The sequence below is a fragment of the Perca flavescens genome, chromosome 9, assembly GCF_004354835.1.
Source record: "Perca flavescens isolate YP-PL-M2 chromosome 9, PFLA_1.0, whole genome shotgun sequence".
Classification (NCBI taxonomy): domain Eukaryota; kingdom Metazoa; phylum Chordata; class Actinopteri; order Perciformes; family Percidae; genus Perca; species Perca flavescens.
In genome coordinates, this window is record NC_041339.1 from 34,173,226 (window position 1) to 34,197,375 (window position 24,150).

A 24,150-nucleotide genomic window follows, 5' to 3' on the forward strand; every position below is an offset into this window, starting at 1 on the left:
TGTCTGCAGCTGCAAGAGCTTATTCTCCTAGGCGGGCCGCGAATGTAGAAGCTAGCCAATCACGGTGCAGCCTGTAAGAACGACAGTAGATGAAGCAAATCAGAGAAGGGATAAGGACCGAACGACGGCCTGATCTGACCAATCACAAGTCACTCCAAGCGTCCCTCTCTACTCCGCGGGCCGTTGCTACGGCAACGTCAGGGCTGTGGCTTGTGTGTGGGCTCCAAAAAGATTGTAGAAGCTCCACCTCCTCCACATGAATTTAAATGATTATAACTTCATTTTTACTTCATTTTGATGGTGATTTTTTTTGTTGTGAATTACTTTTGAGTTCCCTCGCATACACGTCTTTTGTTCCCCCAAGAGTTAGTGTGTTGGTCCAGTCCACGTTGCCAGTTTAGGTAAACCCTCTTCAGATGTTGTGACAAGAAGAGATATTGTGACACTTTACATTATGCATATTGCTCAGTACCCCCCTTTAAAAGACACTTTCCTCATATATCTCATGTAACGTTAGGCTGTATGAAGTAACCTGTTACGTTAATCATTTCATATTTATTCAAACACCCTTTGCACAAGGCACCATTGCACTATTGTTTTGTTTGCAAATGTCATTTTTTGTTTTTTACTTTTATATAAAAAGCTAAATATTTATGTTTAGCTTTGTTGTCATAATTTTTAGCTGTATGTCTATTTCTGTGGGCTACACTGAGAGCGAAGTAAAAAACAGGGTCAAATTCCTTGTGTACACGTTCGCATACTTTATGGCCAATTAAACTTTTCTGATTCTGATCTAAAAACTGTGGTTAGGTTCAATATGAAAAGCAGCTCCATTTATTTCCAAAATAAGGTTGCAGTGATCTGTTTCTTAAATTAATGATCTCAAATGGTGCATATATTTGCACAATTACATCCAGTCCAAACCAGTATTGCTCTTATGCAAACTAGGCCCTGCTTCCTAAGTAGGCGTAGTATCACTTTTTCAGTTGTCTACAGACACAACTGCCATTTAATTACTGACACATGTTTGTGATAAAAAAAAAAATTTAATTGTATCTGCCTGTAAATCTGTCTGTACACAGCACACACTGTCAGATCATTTGCTGGACGATGACTGCTTGAATTTGTTTTGTGCTTGGATGGACAAAGGACCTAATGGCTTCTCTTTAAGGCCATCAATAAAAGCCTCCATAAATTGTGTGTCTGACTCCTGGACAGCCCAAAATCTCACATATCTTTTTCAAGTCAATCCTCAGTGTCCAGATGGATGATTATCATCATTCTTGCCCGTTTCCTTCCTCACAATAGCACCATTTTCTCAGCAAGTTTTACCAAACTTGCACGGCATTCTTGTCTACTAATTCATCCTGATCCAATTTATTTTACTTCCATCCGTATGGACAAAACTAGATTGTTTCAGGGTGGTATGGACATAATGAAATGACCTGACCTCATTCAGTCTCTGAACATTGTTTCTGTCTGACAGAGGTTGCTGCTCATTCTCAGTGCTTCCCAATTTGTCTGGCCACAAATGACAGGTTCTCCTGTCCTTACACATTTGGCTTTTGAATACCAAGTTGCTCTCTGCAGGTATTCTGTTGTTTGGCCACTTGAGGGCACTTTTACCCTTTCAATATCACATTGTATTCTATGTTTAAACACTGGTATCATTTTACCCACACTTTGAAAATATTTAGAATTTAACAATTCCTATGAAAGATGTTTGGAGAGCTATTGGGTATACGCTATTATATTATTAAATATAAATACTTAGGATTACATGTAGACTCAAACCTCAACTTCAAAACTCACATTAAGAAAGTTAGTAGGATTAAGTTCAGTCTAGCAAACTTCAGATTCATTAGAGACTTTCTTTCAACATAAGCTGCTAAATTATATTTCTTCTCTATGATTTTATCCCACATAACATATTGTTTAATAAGCTGGTCCAAAACCCACTCTTCAACAATAAAACCATTAGAAATATTATACAAACAAGCATTAAAAATACTGGACAAAAAAACCCACCACTGTAGTATTCTGAGAAAATATCAGTTACTTACCTGGGATAATCTCGTTAAATTCAAAAATATCTGTTTAATTTATAAAATTAGACATGGTTTAGCACCTCCTCCACTATATGATTTTATACATTTTAGATCCAGTGAGGTTGGGTTAACTAGAGGGGCAGTGAGGGAAGACTGCATCATCCCACGGAGAAAAACAACTTTTGGTCAGGCTGTCTTCTCCGTAAGAGCAGTTCAGCAATGGAACACAGTGCCGGCAACTATTAGAGAGTCTTTGTCATTCTTTTCATTCAAAAAGAATGCAAAAACTTGGCTGGTAGAGAGCCAAACTTGTGGGCACTAATGTTATCTGTGTGCACTTAAACGTTATATAAGTATTTTACTGGAATTGTATTTATTAACCATAATGTGTTGTATGTAATTTTATCTTGTGATTTTATATCTGTCATTATTTTAAAGGCTGCCTGTTTTACATCTATCTGGGGGACTACCGATGAAAATTAGCACTTTTGAGCTAACTCGGGCACATTTACATTGTTTCAATGTTGATTAATGTTCACTGTCCCCTTTCAAATAAAGAAATTTTAAAAAAAATTGAAATTAATTTAAATACTAATAATGAGGGCTGGTTGACAAATGATCAGACATTAAATTAAAAAAGCATAAATAAAAATAACTTTACTCATGACTTTGCCTCTTCCTGTTAAAGGACAAATCCGGTGAAAAATGAACCTAGGGGTTAAAAACGTGTACCGAGGCGACCGTTCTCTGGGATTTGTTTTCATGCTAATTGAATGTGACCAGTTTTATCGCAAACCGCTAATTAGCTTATAACGCTAGTCATCGGGGCACGGCTAAAGTAAAAAGAAATGGCTATTTCTAAACAACTAACAAGGCTCAAAATAGCACCACACTTCCACGGTAGCATAATGAGGGTCCCTACATGTAAACCGAAGCATTGAGAACTTTGTAAGTGTACAGACATTATTATAAAGATAGTTTAGAAAGACTGTACTGTTCACGTATGTAGAAGGGCGCCATCTTGGGAAAACAGTCACGACCAGTCGAACGATGAACGCCATGCTTGAGCTATGTTTCTGGTTACTGGTTGCACGGCATTCGTCTCGTTATATATCGTATATCTCGTTTTATAGAAATAGCAATTTCTTTTTCTTTTAGCCGTGCCCCGACGACTAGCGTTATAAGCTAATTAGCGGTTTGCACTAAAACTGGTCACATTCGATTAGCATGAAAACAAGTCCCAGAGAACGGTTGACTCGGTACACATGTGTTATTAACCCCTAGGTCCATTTTGCGCTGGATTTGTCCTTTAAACTGAACAACAAATTGCTGTCAGCAGAATGATTGTACTCAGTTTAAAACATGTCTGCTCTGGAGGTCACAGCAGACTAAAGCTACAGCAGAGTCAAAGCCAGATTTAATGGATGTGAAAGAGCTTCACGTTCACACCAACTTCTGCGACGAATCTCACTCATGTAAACCTTTATCCTGCAGTGAAAATCAATTAAAAACAAAGTTGTGACATTTACTTCATTGGAATCTAGAGAGTTGGTAGAATCAAACTTTTTGCTGCTCACACTAACACACCGCCCCGCACGATCCTGTGTGACATTTTTAGACGATCAATAATTTAGTGTGCTTTTCTCTGTTTCAGCACAAACAATGACGAGGACCTGCTGTCACGGTGAGAAATGTCTGTGTTAGCTCTCCTCAAAGTCAAGTGAGAACAATGAGCATTGGATGAGGCTATAAAGAAATAGAAGAGAATAGACTAGATCCTCTGGATCATTTTTATCACAAAGTACAGTAAATATGGCTTTTGACTTTGACATGTCAAATGACATTTCTGTTTGTGTATGGATTAAACAAATAGGATACAACATGTTAATTTAAAAGTGTTGAACACTGGACAGAGCCAGGCGAGCTGTTTCCCGCTGCATTCTTCATGCTAAGCTAGGCTAATCACATTTTGATTAGAGCTGTAGTGTTTAACACAGAGACATGAGATTGATATTGATATAAATATATTTATTTTGCTGCTTTTAAATATTTTATGTATCCCTGTATGGTGTCCTTGAGTGCCAAGAAAGGCGCCTTTAAATAAAATGTATTATTATTATTAATATTTTTATTATTATTATAAAAGGACCTCCCAAAAATGTTGAGCAAATAGTCCTGTCTTGTGCAAATGTAGTGTCATACGCAGTTTCTTATAAAAACAGTTTTTTATCAAAGGATGGCGAATTGTAAAATGCAAACTTGGTTTATAGAATTAGTACTTTTACTTAAAGCTACATTGTGTAAGAATTTCTCCCATCTAGCGGTGAAATTGTATATGACAACCAACTGAATATTACTTTCTAGCCCCTCCCATTCTGAGCGCGTTTTAACTCCTACGGTGGCCAGTGAAACTATTCATCGCCTGTGATCTGTCGCAGGACACAGATTTATGTTACAAGGTAGACACTCCTTTTTCATCATTGACGCGAGGAAAAGTATCCAAGACGTCGTTCTAGCGTTATGCACAACCATGCTATAGTTAGCCAAGCAACTATAAAACTTAGAATTTACACAAATAGGCTCAATTACCTGTCGAGAAGAAAGCAGGCAACTTTGGCATCCCTTTTAAAATCCTTTATTCCTCATGAGCTCTTTCCATCTTGGAAAAGCCACTCCAATATTAACTTTGGTCTTGTTGCTTTGCCTGTCGCGTTGTCGTTTTAATTCTCTTTTTCACTTCCTTGGCGACTCCGTTACATGTCCTCGAGAATAGGTGTGACACAGTTAGACACATGTCAATGACCTGCTTCATGTAGTTCTACTGGAATATAGGGTAAGTTTCAGCAAATATGACAGAAAGTTAGTTTTATAAGTCTTACCTACTGCACCTTTAAGAAAAAACATCAGAGTACTTCTTCCACCACTGATCGTCACAATGCATTAGGGTGTATTTGCTGGCTTATAAGTAGGGCTGGGCAATATATCGATATTATATTGACAAGGATATATGAGGCTAGATATCGTCTTAAATTTTGGATATCGTAATATCTTGATATGACAGTGTTTTCTTTTCCTGCTTTTAAAGGCTTTTTAAAGTGATGTCATTTTCTGAACTCAGACTTCCTAGCTGTTTTATTACTTGCCTTTACACACTTAGTCATTGTATCCACATTATTGGTGATTATTTATCAAAACTCTCATTGTGTTAATATTTAGTGGAAGCACCAAAAGTCAACCCTACAATATCGCCGCAATATTGACATTGATGTATTTGGTCAAAAATATCATATTTGATTTTCTCCTTATCGCCCCCAACTGTACTCATAAGCTAGTGATCAAAAGAGACGCGTGATTAAAGTAAATATCTATTAAAACTTCTAAGCTATTTCTACACAAGACTTTGATGATTTTGGTGTTAATAACAAAATATTTGATACGGTAAAGGAGAAAAAGAAGTGTTCAAACAGCGTCCAAATGCTTCTTGGGTATATAGAACTAAATGGACGATAATATGTTTGCTCACAGTAACCGAATGGGCTTGCTGGATGCCGAGGTTGTGTCTGATGATTGTAGAAGCTGCAGGCTCTCAGTGAGTCAAGCAAGGTGACAGCTCTTGGGACGAAGCTGCTGAGGTCACATGAGGTCTCAGTGAGCGGGCGAGGGGAAGCGTTTTGAAACAGATGGTTCCCTGGCCTGGGCAGGGTCCCTGGCAATCCTTGCTGCTCTTTCCGTAGCTCCGGTGTCATGCACCTCTTTAACGGAAAGGGCAGCTGGCAGGTAGCAACAGAAGTGTGCATAACACGCTGGAGTTTGTCCTCAGCATATAGGAAGGCAGAAGTAGGGTACTTCAGACTCAGAAGGTGCTTTAAGGCAGTGTTCTCAAAGTGGGGTGCGGGGAACCCCAGGGGCACTTGAAGGGTTTCCTGGGGGTCGCCGACAAATATAGGGGAATCATTTATTTTCACTATAATTTCATCCATAAGTAACACAATGACAGATTGTATGACTATTTTTCTCATGGGTTTCATTCAGTTTCTGTAATAAAACATCTAAAAGCTAAAATTCTATCAGGTAGGGGACCATGGGACAAAGTCTGATCAGATGGGGGTCCGTGGTCTAATTTGTGTCAGTTTAGGGGTCCTTGATGTGAAAAAGTTTGAGAACCATTTCTCTAAGGTTATAGCCTGACTTGGTCCTACTCAGATTCTAGTCAGAATATGAGTCTGATGCTGCTCCGTTGGGCTGTGATTATGGGGCGTGTTTCAACCAAACCAGGAAAGAAAATGCCTCTGCATTCAATTGGATAGACCTACAACCAATCAGAGCAACGGATAGACCTACAACCAATCAGAGCAACGGAGACAGACGTCACAGAAGCTGCAAGTCAAAGGCAGGCTTCGACAGAGGCGGCAGTTTCCACGTCGTGCGGACAGGTGTGGCAACGGAATCTACACATCTCAATTCTCCAGCGGCAGCCATCTTTGTTGCAAACAAATTCAACCCAAGCACTCTTTGGTGACGTGGTTGATTACATTACTGTTGATCATCTGTCCGTCATCGTATAAAGCCCGCCCTGACAATTTGTTGGTCCACACATCTCTGGTTCGAGCATTGTTGCTCCACAACGGATCAAGTCCAGACGGAACTTTCCGACCTGAAGAGTTGTGGGCGGGGCTAAGTTTGGCTGGCGTCCAGACTACTAAGGTGATGGAAAAATGTGAGACTTCTGTCTTGTATTTATGTTTCTAGTGGCCGCGCCCTCTAGTGGCCGTAGTAGTTATGACGGGAGCAAAAGCAAGAAGTATAATGACAAAAACAAAGAGCGGCAAATTTCAAACAAACACAGGACTTTCCACTGAAGTGCAGGGGTTGAGTCCAGTTTAAAAAAAATAAGTAAATGGCGAGTTTTTTTAACTTAACGAGCGACAGTTAAGGTCTGATTTTAACCCAAACCACAACCTTTTTCTAAACTTCATTAAGTAGTTTTGGTGCCTAAACATAACCAAACTGTGAACATTTCAGAACGTTAAAGACGTGTTTAGAACCGTGACTTTAACGTTCAAAACCGTGACCGACGTTCTCTGGTTTAGATATGAGGTTGTATTTCCGCCAGCATTAGGGGTGGTATTTTATGATACGTTCCTGTGGTACCAAAACTACTTAGTTAAGTAAAAAAAAAAAAGTCATGGATTGGGTTAAAATTAGATGTTACACTTCCTGTTTGTTTGACTCATCTAGCTCCCATACCTACCTCCTTATACGGGAATCTGGCGCTCTTAAATTTCATCACCTTACTTCCTGCTTTGCTCCCGTCATAATTACTGCGGCCACTAGAGGACGCAGCCACTACAAACATTAATATAATCGTAATTGCAGCTTGATCAAATGACTTTTTACTGGGAAGGACATCCATCCAAAAATTGTTGAGATATTTAAGTCTGAATCGAGAGACATTATGCAACTATGGCTGAAAATATGAAACATTGGTGGAATCCCACCAGGGTTTGCCCAAGATGTTTTGGACTTCTAAGTAGGATTTCATAGGATTCCTTTCTCCATTGATATCGTATCGCACGTGTGCGCCGTGTGCCGTGCTCATTAGTATTTCCACTGCATCCTAACAGCAGTTGGTCGCTGCATTAAAGAACCTCTGAGACCATGAGGTGTTAAAGGAAGGGATGTGTAGGAAAAACATACTGCAGCATGCATCTTCAAGGGCATGTTCCATCGAACTAAAACATCCAAACAGTGCATCAGTGATTTCTCCGCAGTCAGTTCTGTGATATAAGAAAAAGTTATTTTAATGCTTTAGTGCTTCAGGAAGACACGACTGATATAATATCTTTATTCTGTTGTCCCTGTGACCTTCTTAGACGGCCTTTCACTGACACTGTATATTCTAATTCATGTGAAGAAAAGCAAAAACGCAAAAGCAAAACATTTGATACACATTTTAATTGATCAATGAGTTGTTTTTTTTAGTTTGTCAGTTTTACAGATTTCAATTTAAAATGCCAGTAACACACAATAACCATCACTGGTCATCATGGTGAATTGATAGTTAATTAAACTTGCCCATATTATGCTCATTTTCAGGTTCATAGTTGTATTTTGAGGTTATATCAGAATAGGTTTACATGGTTTAATTTTCAAAAAACACCATATTTTTGTTGTACTGCACATTGCTGCAGCTTCTCTTTTCACCCTGTGTGTTGAGGTCTCCGTTTTAGCTACAGAGTGAGACATCTCACTTCTATCCCATCTCTAGACTGAAGGCAGGATACATTCAGAAACTCGTATCTCACTCAAAACAGCATGGATGTTTTTTTTTTCCAAGATTGGAAGCACCAGAGACACAAAATAACACCCCAAATCCCAGAAAAAGTGATTTTTTCATAATATGGGCACTTTATGTTCATAGTTTACTGTTAACAAACAATGAAATGACAATTAACAATCTGTTAAGTAAAAGCTATAATTTATATTATTCTAACAGTTTATTGTTGCACACATCATAACATTTTATATGTCATATTAAAGGCAGGGTTGGTAATGTTGAAAGTAGCATCTCCTCGGGGCTCCGTCTAACCCCTCCCCCTGCCCTCCGGCTCCCATAACTTATTTATTGCGGTCGCGGTGTTAAGACCATTTCAAACATATATAAATAACAAAGGAGTATATTGGAAATAGTTACCAACCCTGCTTTTAAGTATTTGTTAATGATTACCTAATGATTTGTAAACCTTTAAGAAACCGTTTGTAAACCATCAATGAACATTATTTGGATGGCTTTTTATAAAGTGGCAACCGATGGTTATAATTGTCAATGGTTAATACATATTTGTAAAGCATCTATACACATTATTTTGTACGACGGAGCATTAGGGCCATAAAAATTGAGGATGTTTTTTTTCGAGAATAAAGTCGAAATGTCGAGAATTAAGTCAACATGACGAGAATAAAGTTGAACTACCATTTCGAGAATATTGTGAAATATTAAAGATTAAAGTTGAAATGACGAGAAAAAATTCAACTCCTTTATCAGTTAATCACATTAGAGCGACTGTCCGCCATGCCAACTGCCTTGTAGGCAACATCAGAGATATGGGTTACGTCCTTGGAGCCCCACTCCTTCAGGATCAAACTATTTGATCAACTGTCTTATTGCGTCTTGTGATACAACATATGTGTAGGTGTAACCATGGATACTCTTGCATCCGTCCATTACAAGCTATTTCAGTTTGCAGGAATACGGCCACCTCTTCCAAGTTTGTGTGGTTTTTCTTTCTGAACAGACGCACTTCTCGGCACAATCTTTTCAAAGTCCTATTACTTATCACCATACTGTGTTTATGCGCTAAAAGATAAATAATTTCCTTGTTATTATAACCGATTCTGAAATATAATTTCATGGGTTCATATAGGCCTTCACAATACATTTAGTAGAAGACTATAGGTAAAGCTAGTTTGGTGTATTCTCAAAAGTCCGACTTGATTCTTGCAATATCAAGTTTTTTTCTCGACATGTCGACTTTATTCTCGAAATGGTATTTTTGACTTTATTCTCGACTTTATTCTCGAAATGGTATTTTCAACTTTATTTTCGTAATGTTGAGTTTATTCTCGACATTTCGACTTTATTCTCGACATTTTGACTTTATTCTCGAAAAAAAGTATTTCAACTTTATTTTCGTCATGTTGACTTTATTCTCGACATTTCGACTTTATTCTCAAAATGCAAAATAAATAACAAATCTTCCTCCTTAATTTTTTTCCCCTTGATGTGGCCCTAATGCTCCATCGTAATTTAGATATTTCCATTGCACTAATAATCAATAATCTCTTTTATAGATCACTAAAAAAAGATGGAATGGGGCCAAATTAATGTTACTTCATGCTTTATAAACCACTAATTAATCATTAACGTATAATTATAAGCTTTAGTTCCAACTTTATAATAGGCATCAAAATGTCTATAGATGGTTTACAAAACAATTATTAACCATTGACAAAGTATTAACCCTATATAAATTTATGAACAATGTATATAATAATTACTGTATTTCACACTAAACTAATAATGAAATAGGAAATTATAACATTACTAATAATTAGTAAATATTATAAATCATCATTTCATTGTTTGTTAACTGTAAAATAACTACTAACTAAAGTTTAATGAACTATCAATTTACCGTTTATTAAGAGTGGTTATAATCAAGTGTTACCAAAATGTCTATTTACTTTGAAACTAAAAAGATCAATCAGTAAATGTATGTCAGTGTGAAGTTGACAGAATGATATTTCAGTCAGTTTTCAGATGCCGTAAAGAATGTAATCATCCTCTCCACCCTTCATTCTATCTCAGCTGCAGTTCAGAAAATCTTCCCAAACACAGTTTACAGAAGTTGCCCGTGTGCAGAGTATAGCGATCCCAGCATGCACACACAATAAGCCCCATTAGTTGTAGCTTTGAGAATCATCAGCAGTGGTCCATAGCCCTTAACAGTGCTGTAAGAAAGGTAAACAAAGGCTTTGACATTAAGCCATTACACAAGAAATATTAAATATTACAAGGATCAACAAACAATGAACACTTTTTGCTTCAAAGGTGGTGCCATGTTTAGACAGAAATCATACGTCTTTGATCACTGAAATTACTCAGCTTGACTTTTTTTATATATATGTATATATAGGCCTAACAACAATGGCTTTGATACTTTTGTGTTTCATTTTTTGCAGTCATAGCTGTTAAAGGTGATTTAGCGCTCGTTCACGTCAAGCTAATAACATGAAACTACAAAATACATTTCATTTTATCAACAGGTTGTGTGAACAAAAAAAAAAAAAAAAAGAACATTTGTAGCCTTCCCGGTGTCATTAGAGGTGCTTGGTACAAACTTTACAATAATTACGAAAAACATCTTTGAGTGTCTCACAGCAACCAGGGAAATAAAAAACTTTGCTGATGTGATTGTTTTTATGAAGGCGATGTTTTTAACCGTGCTATAGCGGCAACATTACAATAAGCACTGACCGGCGTGTATTCTATATTTAGAGTGATTACATACTGTTTGTGGTTAAAGTTAAGTGCATGTGTTGCGGTACGAGACTGGTATTTTCACAAGGGTGTCACTTGAAAAAAGGGACAGCACGATGAGAACAAAAATGACAACAAAAAAAACACTTGTTTTTTCTGCCTGCTTGTCCAAAAACAGCTGTGGCCGTCCTCTCTCGTCACCTCCGCAGAAAGCAGTCCCATCAGATACAAACATCAGCATCCGATGCCTCTAATGTTCCAGCAATGGCCGACAATTCAAAGTCCCTTCTGGCTCCAAAGTTGCAGGTATTACAGCCCACCTACAGGTGAGAAAAGAGTGGATAGAGCTTTGATTCATGACAGACTTGTAAATCCACTTGCACAAGAAAAGCAGGCTAACTGGCTGCTTTATTTTCCCCTCCGGTAAAGGTGAGAAGGTCCCAGGTTAAGTCCCAGAGGGAGTGTCCGGAGGTCGCTGCTGTAACGTCTCGTCTATAGTGACCACTGTCTCCTCCGGTCTGACGGAGCTCAGGCAGTTAGTGTGGTTCAGGGATATGTAGCCCATCTCCACCAGACGGGGCCTCTCGCCCAACTCGCTCATCTCGTTCATGTTGCTGCTGATACAGTTGATCTCTGTCTTGTTGCGGCTGCTAACTCGACGAGAGCCAAACACCAAGTCTGAAACGAGACAAAGGGATAGCAGTGGTGTCACTCTGGATATCAGTGCAGAAAGGGGCAGAAGCACGGGGTGGCGTCAACCCCAAATGTTTTCTTCAAAACATCTTAGGGTTTAAGATAACTTCAACTTTGTATCATTTTCCCTTAGTCAGTCTGACTGGACGGGCAAATCAATGAAGCAAAAGTTGTATTACTGGGGAAATATTGCCGTTCATTCTATGAACTCTACTCCAGAATAGTTGAACAAAAATAGGTTTCTAGATTAGTAATGCTGTTTACGCCAATTACCCACCCTACGTATGCTATGTAGTACAGCCCGACCGATATTATCGGCTGATATTAGGCAACTATTGGTATCGGCATTTTAAATTAATATTTAAAAAATAAAATAACAACAGAGGAAACACCCTTCAACTATGTTATGAGTGTTGGCGTTGTCCACCAGAGGGCGCTCTACAACGTCCCTGTTGGAAACCGTGTTTAACCCTTTAAGTTTCATATCGTTTGTATTTTTTATACATTTTATTCATCAGAACTTTAATATATTTTGATGTTCCTCTGTTCTGTTGTGACAATAAAACATACAAGTTTATTTTTAAACTGCATTATCATATTATTTTATCGAGGACTCGCAAATAACTAATGTTAGGGAAATCTGTTTATGTTTTGTTAAGCATTTCTGGATTTTTAAAGAAAATATATATATTGGACGATATATCGGAATATCGGATTTTGAAATCACCAAATATTTACAAAGCAAAAAACATACATTTTTTGTTCAAACCTTAATGAATTTTACAGACAGAAATGTGGTATCACAGTTAATTTTTTTTCTTTTTTTTGCATAGATAGATATATTGTCCATAGACACGGAAAATTGTCTTGCAATACAAGCTCCAACAATTAAAACACAACAACCTAAAGACAAAAAGCTAAAAACATATAGGCATCATTCAAAAAAAAAATGAAAAATTGAGAAGTGTTTCCACCAAGTTTATGACAAGCCTTCAAAGATATTAAGCTGAAACATTCATGCACGGGGCAAAAACAAGCAAGCTTGAGTATTTAGAACGTGCGCAGAACACGGCTGCAAACTTCATCTGACCGAAAGTTATGATGGGTTCAGCCTCTGTAATTCCATTAGAGGCAAAGCACCATAAAATTGTTTCAGGCGGAGATGTCTGCCGCACAGCAGCCCCATCATGAGCGGTGGAGCCTGTTTGAATTGGGACACATCAATCATTGTTCTGTCAGATGAGGAGCTGAGATTAAGGCTGATAGTTGCGAGCGTGAAGAACAGACAGAAGGCAGAACGGGATTCCTCAGACCCCAAAAAAAGTGATACATGACCACAAGGGACCACCGCACTTTCCACAACCCTTTTATTTGTCCCCATCGGTTACTGTTTCAGGTTAAAGTCAGATTTATTAATCTTCTTTTTCATTGCTGAATGCTTCCATGACTCTTAGCGCAACGATGGTATGAGACTCAGTGGTGGAATGTGACTAATGTAACATTTAATCATTTGTTTCCTAACTCATATGGTTCTTAACTGTTCCTTTCATGCAACTTTGTACTTCTAGTCCACTACATTTATCTGCATTATCTACATTTAGCTTTAGGTACTTTACAAATTAAGATTTTTGGCCCACAAAACACATGAAGAGTTTATGAAATATGATGGATATAACTACCCGTTAGTATACATACAGCTAAAAGGATTAGGCGGTTAATCAATTAGTTGATTGACGGAACCAGTTTGATCGTTTCAGTCACTTTTCATGTAACATTTTCATGTTTTCAGCTTCTCAAATATTTTTTGCATTGAGTACTTTTACAGTAGTCTATATACACACTGCTCCACTTCCATGATTGTTCAGGTGTTGCTGTAAATTCCACCCGATGTCCCTTTTTTTTTTCATCCGCATGTGCGTTACCTTCTGCTTTGTGCTCTAATTTTAAACTCCGGTGGATTTATAAAATAATCACTTTATCTAATGTTTAAAGTTAATAAAACAGCCTTGCCAGCCTACTTACTGATGCAATTCAATCTCTCCCACGGAGTCCCAGCGGACTTCTGCGTACCGCCAAAGATCCTTTATACTAAACGTGACACAGATACAGGAAACTAGCTCGAGTTGGGGCGTCTCGGATTATAAACCGTTATCACCGCCTGATGTGAGTCGCTTATGCTCAGATTTAAACGGTTTACGGCATAACGTGTCATACTGAAATTTGTGAAATCCATAAAATAATAAACTTTTCTCATTACAAACAATAACAGAAGATGGAAATCATTTCCAAAACGTTTTAGCGTTCTATGATTTTGAGTTTGATTGCTAACGTTAGCTCAAAACGCCATTCAAGTGACAGCCTTTGTTGTGTTTGATTGTTAACTTGTAGCCAGCAGTGAACCAACTTCGTCATGTAGGTCCATTTTTACTGTATTGAAATTACAGAAGTCTTGTTCTTGTAGGCTACTTGTCGCAAAGTGACGCACGCACAACTCACATCTTCACTTGACACACATTTGTGACACCATCTCTTGTAAAGGGCGCAAACCAAGCGGTGGACCAAACCACTGTAAGACAAGGGATGGGGGGGCGCATAAAATGCATTTTTTGCCCCGTTTTGCATTTGTATTGTTTTACTACTTACACAATTATTTGAAGTATATATTATATACAATACACAATGTGGTTTTAATGATATATTTAGAAGGGGGACCACACTCAGATGTGAGGTCCTGACCCCCCTGACCCCTGCTTTGATTTATACCTATGTTTCCTTTATATGTGGACCGTAACATGTCTACAACAGGCTGTTTTGCTTTTCTGATGTCGCACCATGTCAGAAGAGGGAAGCGTCTCGCTGTGAGCACGAGGCTTGACGCTGTCTTTTCCACCTGCCTCCGGTGAGAAGGAAAGCAGCCTTAAAACACACATTCTCCACATTTACACCTCAGCAAAATGCCCAGGAGCCCAAACACTCTGTGTGTGTGTTTTTTTTTTTGTGTGAATGTGTATGTGTGAGTTTTCATACGAGGTGCGGGTAGACAGACAGATGAGCTCTTATACTGCCGGCCTGTTGAAGGGGGGGTCAGCATGTCTCTGTGGCAAAGCTAAGTGCTGCAGACTGTGACCCATGTGAGCGTTGGTTTTTACCTGGTCCACTGCTTTCACCACCGTCCCCTTCAGCAACCATCGACCTGCCTCCACCTACATGCAGTGAGCAAGAGAACAGACATGTTAGGGACTCTGAACGCACCGCTCCATCTGTGTCTTATGAAATGATAAAGACAAGGCAAAGAAGGTGTGATAATGAAACGTAGCAACTCGGCTAAAAAAGCAGGACAGATATTTATTACAAATATTTCTAGCTGGTAATAAAAAAAAAAATGAATATCCAGGAAATTAAAAAAAGAGTCTCCAACAGTCCTTTGTGCTTAGAAATAGTTTAGGAAATTTATTTTATGGAACTTTTTTTTCTTTCTCTGAGACATGCCACTAAAAATTGTAAACAATTCTGGAAAAACTGGAAATCGTAATTGAGTCTGAAGTGATTTATTTAACTGGATATTTATTTTGTTCGGAGAAATTTGTTTTATCCGCTACTGTACCAAGGTTTACAGAACGGACTTTAGCCTATGAATGAGTGGAACACTCCACCCTTAAAACACCTGGGCTTTGCATGAATCAAAGTCATGGATCATAAGGACCTTCATGTTTTTAAAGGACAATCATGGACACAGAGGACCATGACACTGCAATGTAACCTGGTTTATTTTCATATTCTGTCTTACATGATGGCATGCATTTTACCTTACCTACATGTCTGTTGGACCTGTCTGTTCTCTCTTGTTTTGTCTGTTTTATTCTTATCAAAATAACATAAAATGGTGTAATAACGAGTCGGCTCAAGCCTCTCCCGGGTGCGAGATTTGATCTCTCCTCCCATGTATGGGACCCCCATGATCCCAAAATTCGTTTTTTAAACCCCAAATAGTTGCTATAATCACAAATTGTAGTATTGTTGCTCCCTGAAATAAAAGTCCCAAATTTTAAAATGTTTTGTAACGTCTCCGAAATGTGTTGTCATGATCCGAAAATGTGTTTTAATGCCCCAAAGTTCAACATTTTGCTATTTATCGAGAGATATCTGCTGGTGCTTCTTCTAAATCTGGAACAAAGAGTCCTAACCACTCTCACACAAGTTACCAACAACATGTGTTAGCATGCCAGCTAAACCAGAACAAAGGAAGATGCCAAGAGAGAGAAAACAAGGTAGGAGCGTTGGAAGAGGAAATGGAGGAGATCAAAAATTCCCTGAGATTTATGACTGAGGAGATAAGCAAACTCGCCAAACAAACAAAACTTGTTGAACAAATGACTGAGGGTAAACAACTTAAAACGCTTATCAAGGAAAAGGACAAGAAAATTGAGGACTTGGAAAAAAGGATCGACTACTTGGAACAATACACGCGGATAGATGATGTGATTATAACTGGATTGGAGACCAAACATCAAACTTATGCAAGAGCGACATCCGACACTAACAAAGGTGAGGACGCACAAGAGTTACAATCTTTGGAACAAGTCATTCAGTTTTTTGAAAAACAAAGCATGTCAATCGACGGCAAAAACATCTCGGCCTGTCACACTCTTCACCGGAAGGATAGTAGGCCTAAAGCTAAGGCTATACTAGTTCGCTTTGTGACTCGGAAAAGTTAGATTGAGTTATTAAGACAGGCTAAAAAACTGCCTGGAACCGGCGTTTACCTAAATGAACACCTGACCAAAAAGAACGCGGACATCGCCTGGCAGGCACGCACTCTACGGAAGCAACCAAATTTATTATCCCCCAAATGTGTGGTTGCAACTTTAAAAATTCTTGTAGCAAACACAGATCTAAAAATGGGTTCTCATAAGCTCGTTATTTGTTGTGTTTGTTTTGTTAACACTATCCAGAAATGTATTAAGTTGTGTCACCAAATCCCCAAAAGTGATATATTTGGTGTTCTTAAGCACCCCAACATGTTAAACTGTATAGCATTCCCAAAATCTATTGTAAGGCTTAGAATGGAATAATGACCCCCTCCCCCAAAACTGCTTTTGTTGCACCCCAAAGTTGAACTATTTGGATCAATGCTTCCAAAATTGGTGGTTAAAACCTCAAAACAACCACAGAATGTCTTGTACACCAAACCATCACAAAATGTCAAGTGTTGCACCCAATTTTAAAACACTGGTGTAGTATCCCCACGTCCAATGTTGCTGTCATTAACCATGAATGTTAATGATAGAGAATCCTAAAATATGAAATAATTCCCACCATAAATTGTTGTCAGTATTACAACATTTGTTGTGTCACCCCCAAATCCCAAAATGTGCAAATTTGTTGAAACAAACAAATATGTGTTATACTGGTCCTAAATCCCCAAATTAGCATTTTCAGGGTGTCACATTCTCAAAACCTTTTGTATTTCTATCACAAAATATTTGATAATTTTGAGACACTATAGGGTCTGAGACCAAATTCAAGGAGTGTGTCTTAAAAAAAATTAAATTGAAACATTACGGAGTGATATCTTCTATTTTGCTCTAAATCACCTGATATAACGACCTAACTATCAGGTCAAGTCAGCACTATGAGACCTTAAAATAGCCTCATTGTTTCATTCATTATGTATCGCTCACAGGACGCTCTTCAGAAATAGAGAAACAGCAGACCTCGTCTCCATTTCTCACGCAGACACTTGCTGATAGTGTAGGACGTTTTCCTCACAAGGTCATTGGCTGAGAGCAGAGCTATAGGGATGACAATATATATACATATATTAAAATGTACTTAACCTTACCCTAACCTTAAAGTCAATTAATGAAAAGCATGGCGGTCCCAAAACCTAATAATTTATCTAAGATGTTGTCAGTTTCAGGTCTTTAACTCAAGCATTTTTCTCTGAAACAGTGACTCTCAAAGTGGGCTCTAGAGTGGGGTGGGGTGGGGGGGTTCCTTGGATGGGTTCCAGGGGTCCAAATGCGAAAATAAGAAAATCTCCATTTCACTTATATTTTACTAACGTTTTACTAAATTACTCCCATGTAAACATGTATATGTGTATATTCATTGTCTGTACCTTTACCTTCGTTTCACAGTCCTTTTAGTAATCCCAGTGGGTATTGTATACACACACACACACACACACACACAAATACACACACAACACCCACACACACACACACACACACACACACACACACACACACACAACACCCACACACACACACACACACACACACACACACACACACACACACACACACACACACACACACACACACACACACACACACCGCGCGCGCGTAAAAGGGGTCACATACCGACAAACTCATTTACCACATCTTTGACCAGGTGCCCAACTATCGCATACGCCACCGCCACCACCACCAGCGCAGCCATGACCAGGTAGAGAACCGCTTTCGGCAGCGGGATGGAGTCTCGTGCAGGTGTGCGGTAGTCCGTGTACAGCAGGTCACTCTCGGAATAAGAGTACTGAAAGACGTGCTCCATGCCCGAGGTATGGTTGGAGTTGAGCGGCGGGTTACTTGCGCTCATGGCGCCGTCCGGCTGCAGAGCTGTCACCATGGTGGTCGTCACATCCTCCGCTTTGTCGATGTTTACCAAGCCTGTAGTTTTATTCATCAGAGGCAAAATCTGAGACAGAAAATAGCTCCAGTCCTTTATGGCACTCGTGTTGCATAAAAACATTGTTTCTACCATGTGAATACCTCAGGGAGGTTTGAATTTGCACGGTCACAAAGGCGCAAACAATCCAGAATGAAAAACAGCAGACTCTCCAGACTTGTCGTGCTTGAAAGTAACAGATTGTCTTTCTTTTTTATATATAATCCAACAGTTTCCCTCAGATGCCAAAAGTCTCCGTCTGACAGGAGCACAGTGCCTCTGAAAACTTACCCATGCAGCTTTCATTGACGAAACACGCACAACGCGCTATTCATTTGACGGGCGGCGCGGCATTTACGCGCGAATAAAGAAAGCATTTTGTGCGCCCACTCTTTGACTTTTTTTTCCAAAAGTGAAATAAAAACAATACAGTGGCAGAGTACAACAGCCTGCAATGTCATCCAAGGAAAGAAACGTTCCGGAAAACGTGTCAGCAATTTCCTTCCGACCTTAAAAACGCGTAAATGTTGGATGAAGGAGCCAAGAATCTGTGACTGTATAGACCCGGCGTCCCCGCGGCTGTCACATCCAGTGATGATGACAATTACACATGAACAAACTGCAGGAGTCACGACGCCTCCTCCGCTCCTCTCAGAGGTGTCCGGGGCTGAAATGTGCGACTGGTGGTGGGAGAGCGGGGGACACCGGGACCCAATTGTCGCCCTTACCGTCAACCTCATGTGGGACGACGTTCCTCCCACTCTGCAGCCTGGGGTGAGTTCACCTTTCTGCTACAGGATGGTGGTTAAGACCTCGGTGGGTTGTTTGTGTGCTGAGGTACGAAAGACGTCAGAGATGGCGCTCTGTGGTTATATGCATCTTTACTTTCAGTACATCTCAATTTAAATCAGACACATTCTCATTAGGAACTTACACAAAAGGTTCAAACTAGACTTAGTGGAAATTAAAATAAGTAAGTAAGGAGAAAAAAAATTCATGGATATGGAAAAGTAAAATACTATTTAAAAAAAGTTAACCTCCTAATGAAGCCATATCATTAAAAAATAAAAAATTCAAATTGAAAATGAAATTTAAATTCAACTTTGATGGAAAAGCATTTGAGCCAAATCAATAAAGCAGAAGAGCAGCTCAAAAACAGACACTGATTGGCCGGGTAAAAAAGTAGTAATCACTTAATCTGGTGCAACTAATATAAGTTGGTTAACCAATTTCTTAAAGTGCTCATATTATGCTCATTTTCAGGTTCATAATTGTATTTAGAGGTTATACCAGATTTGGTTTATGTGGTTTAATAAAAAAAAAAAAACATATTTTTGTTGTACTGCATGCTGTTGCAGCTCGTCTTTTCACCCTGTGTGTTGAGCTCTCTGTTTTAGCTACAGAGTGAGACATCTCACTTCTGTTCCATCTTTGTTGGGAGTCGCACATGCTCAGTAGCTAGGTAAGGACTACTAGCTGTCAGCTGCAGAGTATGAGGTCGTGCTACGCTAGCAGCTAGGCAAGCATTACAATGTGTGTTGAGCTTGGAGCAGTTAGTGAACAGTGTTTTCTCTGGAAGATGGTAAGTCCCTTTGGGGTGGACTTTGGGCTTTTTCACTTTTTAAACCTATAACAGGCATAACAATATACAGTACAGGCCAAAAGTTTGGACACACTTTCTCATTCAATGCGTTTCCTTTATTTTCATGACTATTTACATTGTAGATTCTCACTGAAGGCATCAAAACTATGAATGAACAAATATGGAATTATTTACTTAACAAAAAAGTGTGAAATAACTGAAAACATGTCTTATTTTTTAGATTCTTCAAAGTAGCCACCCTTTGCTTTTTTATTAATAAGGGAAAAAATTCCACTAATTAACCCTGACAAAGCACACCTGTGAAGTGAAAACCATTTCAGGTGACTACCTCATGAAGCTCATTGAGAGAACACCAAGGGTTTGCAGAGTTATCAAAAAAAGCAAAGTGTGGCTACTTTGAAGAATCTAAAATATAAGACATGTTTTCAGTTATTTCACACTTTTTTGTTAAGTACATAATTCCATATGTGTTCATTCATAGTTTTGATGCCTTCAGTGAGAATCTACAATGTAAATAGTCATGAAAATAAAGAAACACATTGAATGAGAAGGTGTGTCCAAACTTTTGGCCTGTACTGTATATAACACAATAAAGGAAAGGGGAAAAGCCAAAAGGATAATATGAGTACTTTAAGGTAGGTCTCCAATCCTTGACCCAAGCAAAGTTGGCAACCGGAGGCAACACCCGCTTATTTTCTGTCATCTTTGTTTGGGTCAAGATGAACTTTGTAAAATGAGTTGAAGTTGTGTTAACTGATTTCACTGGAGGGAATGCTCTATGTAGTATAAAAGAGTCACTGAGATTTATGGAAGTCTTCAAAAATTACAAAACATGAAACATGCTGAATAATTGTCCTGCTGATGGCGCTAGATGAAAAGTTATTAAAATTCATCTTGAGTAAGACAGCCGTCTTCTAACATGAATATCGACCGAATTTCATGACAACCCAACCAGTAGCTGTTTAGATATTTCACTAAAATCCATAAATGTCAAAGTCATGGTGGCTCCAGAAGAAAAGTGAGAGGATCACTAGAATTGATTGTCAGGGAAGCATAAATGTCTGTACCAAATGTGCCAATTCATCTTGTAGATCTGGAGATACTTCACCTGATGAGTGAAAAGTTTAATATTCAGGTGGTGCTAGAGAAAAGGTCAGGGCATCAACAAAGTTATCATGATTCATCCTCTGGACACAAGGAATATCTGTACAAAATGCCATTCCAATCCATCTAAAAGTTGTTGAGATATTTCAGTCTGAATCAAAGTGGTAGACCAACCTACATTGCATTACTGTACAAATCTATCTGCTGCTTGAGCACCACGGACAGCGCCATGGATTTGTTAATACACAGTGAGGCTACTGATATTTCAGAGCCATGGTCGGGGCCGTAGATTCACAAACCTCAGTCAGAAAAAGGATCAATGAGTCAAGCAGGCTAGACTACGACAACCCCTCTGCCCCTGCACTCTCTATGCTACTAGGGGATGGAGAGGGGGCATTGCCTACTGGATCAGGGTGTTCTCATGAACCATTCATACATACAGCTTTGAAAAGTAATGCACTGTAATTTGTATGTATTCCACGTATTTATTACTGTATGAACCACATTGACTGCCGCTGTAAAAGAGCGTGAAGATCAGCATAGGGAGGCGGTTGGATGGGTGGGTGGGTTCTAAAACACAGGGTAAACACAGGGGTTTCAAGAGTGGGGGGGGCGGAGTTTGTGTCCCTGAAGTAGTTAAAGGAACACGCCGACTTATTGGGAATTTAGCTTATTCACCGTAACCCCCAGAGTTAGACAAGTCGATACATACCCTTCTCATCTCCGTGCGTGCTGTAATGCTGTCTGACGGCTCCAGCGGCATCAGGCCAGCACAGAACATGCAGGTGAATGGTTCCAGCAATCCTACTGCTCCCAATAAGTGACAAAATAACGCCAACATGTTCCTATTTACATGTTGTGATTTATAGAGTCAACATAAAAAACAACATAACATGAGACACAGCTGTCTTCTAACTGTAAACAAACCGGGAACTATATTCTCAGGCGAAAGAATATAGTACTTGGGCGGAGTGATATGCTCGCAGCAAGCCTGTCTGAGAATATAGTTCCCGGTTTGTTTACTGTTAGAAGATGGCTGTGTCTCATGTTACATTGTTATTTTTTACACGCTGTGACTCTACAAATCACAACATGTAAATAGGAACATGTTGGTGTTATTTTGTCACTTTTGTCACAATTCGGAGCAGTAGGCTAGTTGGAACCAGTTACCTGCAGGATCTGTGCTGGGCTAAGCTAATGCTTGAACCGTCAGACAGCATTACAGCACGCACGGAGATGAGAAGGGTATGTATCGACTTGTCTTACTCTGGGTGTTATGGTGAATACGCTAAATTCCCAATAAGTCGGGGTGTTCCTTTAAGGGGAAAACACAAGACTTTCACCTAGGAAACGGGGGGTTGTGTCCCAGGAGTACTACTTAAGGGGACCAGTGTATTAATCCAAAACAATATGATAGTATTATAATGTGTATAATTTGCTAGTGTCTGGGCCCCTATGCATAAGCTTCAAATAGCTGTGCATAGGTGTCCTATTTCACATATCTGCGCTATGTCTTACAATTGTCCTTCTTTTGTGAATAAAATTGAACTGAACTGAATCCAAACAACAATGTTTTTTTCTAATCTTAACTAGTCGTTTTGCCTAAGCTTAACTGTGATCCCCGCAGGACAGTCACGTTTTGTTGTGCAGAAGTTTGAGTACGATATCAAACAAATCCATTCACGAGAATGCGTTGACTGGATACGTGTTTGTAGGTAATTATCTGTTACAGACATAGTTAATAACGTCTGTTTAGCTGCAATGTTAAGAAGTGATATGTTGTGTTTAAGGACAGTGATCACACAGTACAGGTGTCATTATTCTCTTGTAAGGCGCCTACACAAGACTAAAATAGGGATTTGATGCTTCTGTTGTCGTCTCACAACAGAAGTTGCTGTTAGCCAGCCAAAAAGGAAAAGGAAAAAAGACAGAGAACTACTGGAAAACTATGTGAACACACTGAGTGCTGTCATTTATCTCCACGATATTCCCCGCACCTCTGTGAATCTGAAGTTCAGATTCACAGAGGTGTGTTCAGATTCAGATTCTGAACACTGTGTTTCTCGCTTCCTTCTCTTTTCCCCTGGAAGACAAACTAGACTCAATTAAGATCACATCAGCCGTTCAAAGATCGGCTCAGAGGAAATGGATTGGACTCACTGACCCTTAAATCAATCATGGCATCCAGCGGTGAGTCACTGCGGATGCCATCGTGGCATTCAGAGGTTCAGTCGTCACAACCGAAGAGGACATTTTTTAACATTTTCAACCTTGTCCATCAATAGTCTCAAAATGGAGGCCATCTTCTTGTAGCTTTGCTTGTTCACCGCTGAAATCATAAAATATGATAAAGGTGCAATATATGTAGAATCAATTACAACAACTCTAAATTATCTTCATATTCACCATGAACCAGGATCAGAATACATGAATGATCTGTCACTGTGAGATCAGGTGATTACGGTGCCGTAAATTCCTGCTGTGATTGGACAACACATTCTTACTCCCAACTCGTCAAATACTGACGCTTAGTCAGGAACTCTTGGCGTCACTTTTTAACGTTCTGGGTTGGGACCCCTTGCGGTCATTTTTCAACGTGTAGATTGAAACCACTTACTTAGGGTTAGGGAAAGAACGTGGGTGGGGTTAAACAATGTAAGTTTAAGTCAACCGCGGGACAACAACGGGGCACAAACGCCGGTCTCCTGGGTGAATGTCCTGTGTTGTTTGACCCATCCACCACCCCAACCAACCTTATGCAGATTTTCATTATTTCTTACTACTTGCTACCGTTGTCTCTCTTAATACTACGTCACCTTAATAAGGTGATAAATCCTCTCCAAGTTATGCGGTAGGTTCGGTCTGCCAGGTAAGATGTGAGCAAAGAGATCACAGAGCCTGAGACACCCTGATCCTTGTGTGTCGAAATAAGGATCTGGTGGTTCACTGTGTCAAAGGCAGAGAGAGGTTGCTCTAGCGATGTGAAGCTGTTC

The 24,150-nt window shown here is 39.3% G+C and overlaps 1 protein-coding gene and 1 long non-coding RNA gene across 2 annotated transcripts; one reads left to right on the forward strand and one right to left on the reverse strand.

Moving 5' to 3' along the window:
• The first annotated feature begins 6,556 nt into the window (after nucleotides 1–6,556).
• Nucleotides 6,557–11,584, forward strand: LOC114561869 (uncharacterized). Its single transcript, XR_003693400.1, has 3 exons — nucleotides 6,557–6,752; nucleotides 11,267–11,414; nucleotides 11,518–11,584. It is a non-coding gene; the product is annotated as an uncharacterized LOC114561869 (long non-coding RNA).
• LOC114561868 (uncharacterized) lies at nucleotides 10,254–18,640 on the reverse strand. The gene is made up of 3 exons (XM_028588004.1): nucleotides 18,147–18,640; nucleotides 14,931–14,984; nucleotides 10,254–11,766 (listed from the first exon to the last, which is right to left on the reverse strand). The coding sequence occupies exons 1-3, from the start codon at nucleotides 18,544–18,546 to the stop codon at nucleotides 11,534–11,536; spliced, it is 687 nt and encodes a 228-aa protein (XP_028443805.1). The 5' UTR covers nucleotides 18,547–18,640; the 3' UTR covers nucleotides 10,254–11,533.
• Nucleotides 18,641–24,150: the final 5,510 nt, after the last annotated feature.

What these genes read in the sequence shown, in the direction of transcription:
- LOC114561868 (XM_028588004.1), bottom strand. Translation starts at nt 18,546, where the DNA reads ATGGTAGAAACAATGTTTTTATGCAACACGAGTGCCATAAAGGACTGG. An exon ending in TGTGGTAAATGAGTTTGTCG is followed by an intron (nt 14,985 to 18,146) that starts GTATGTGACCCC and finishes CACTGCATGTAG; the next exon opens with GTGGAGGCAGGTCGATGGTT. An exon ending in TGGTGAAAGCAGTGGACCAG is followed by an intron (nt 11,767 to 14,930) that starts GTAAAAACCAAC and finishes GTCTCGTTTCAG; the next exon opens with ACTTGGTGTTTGGCTCTCGT.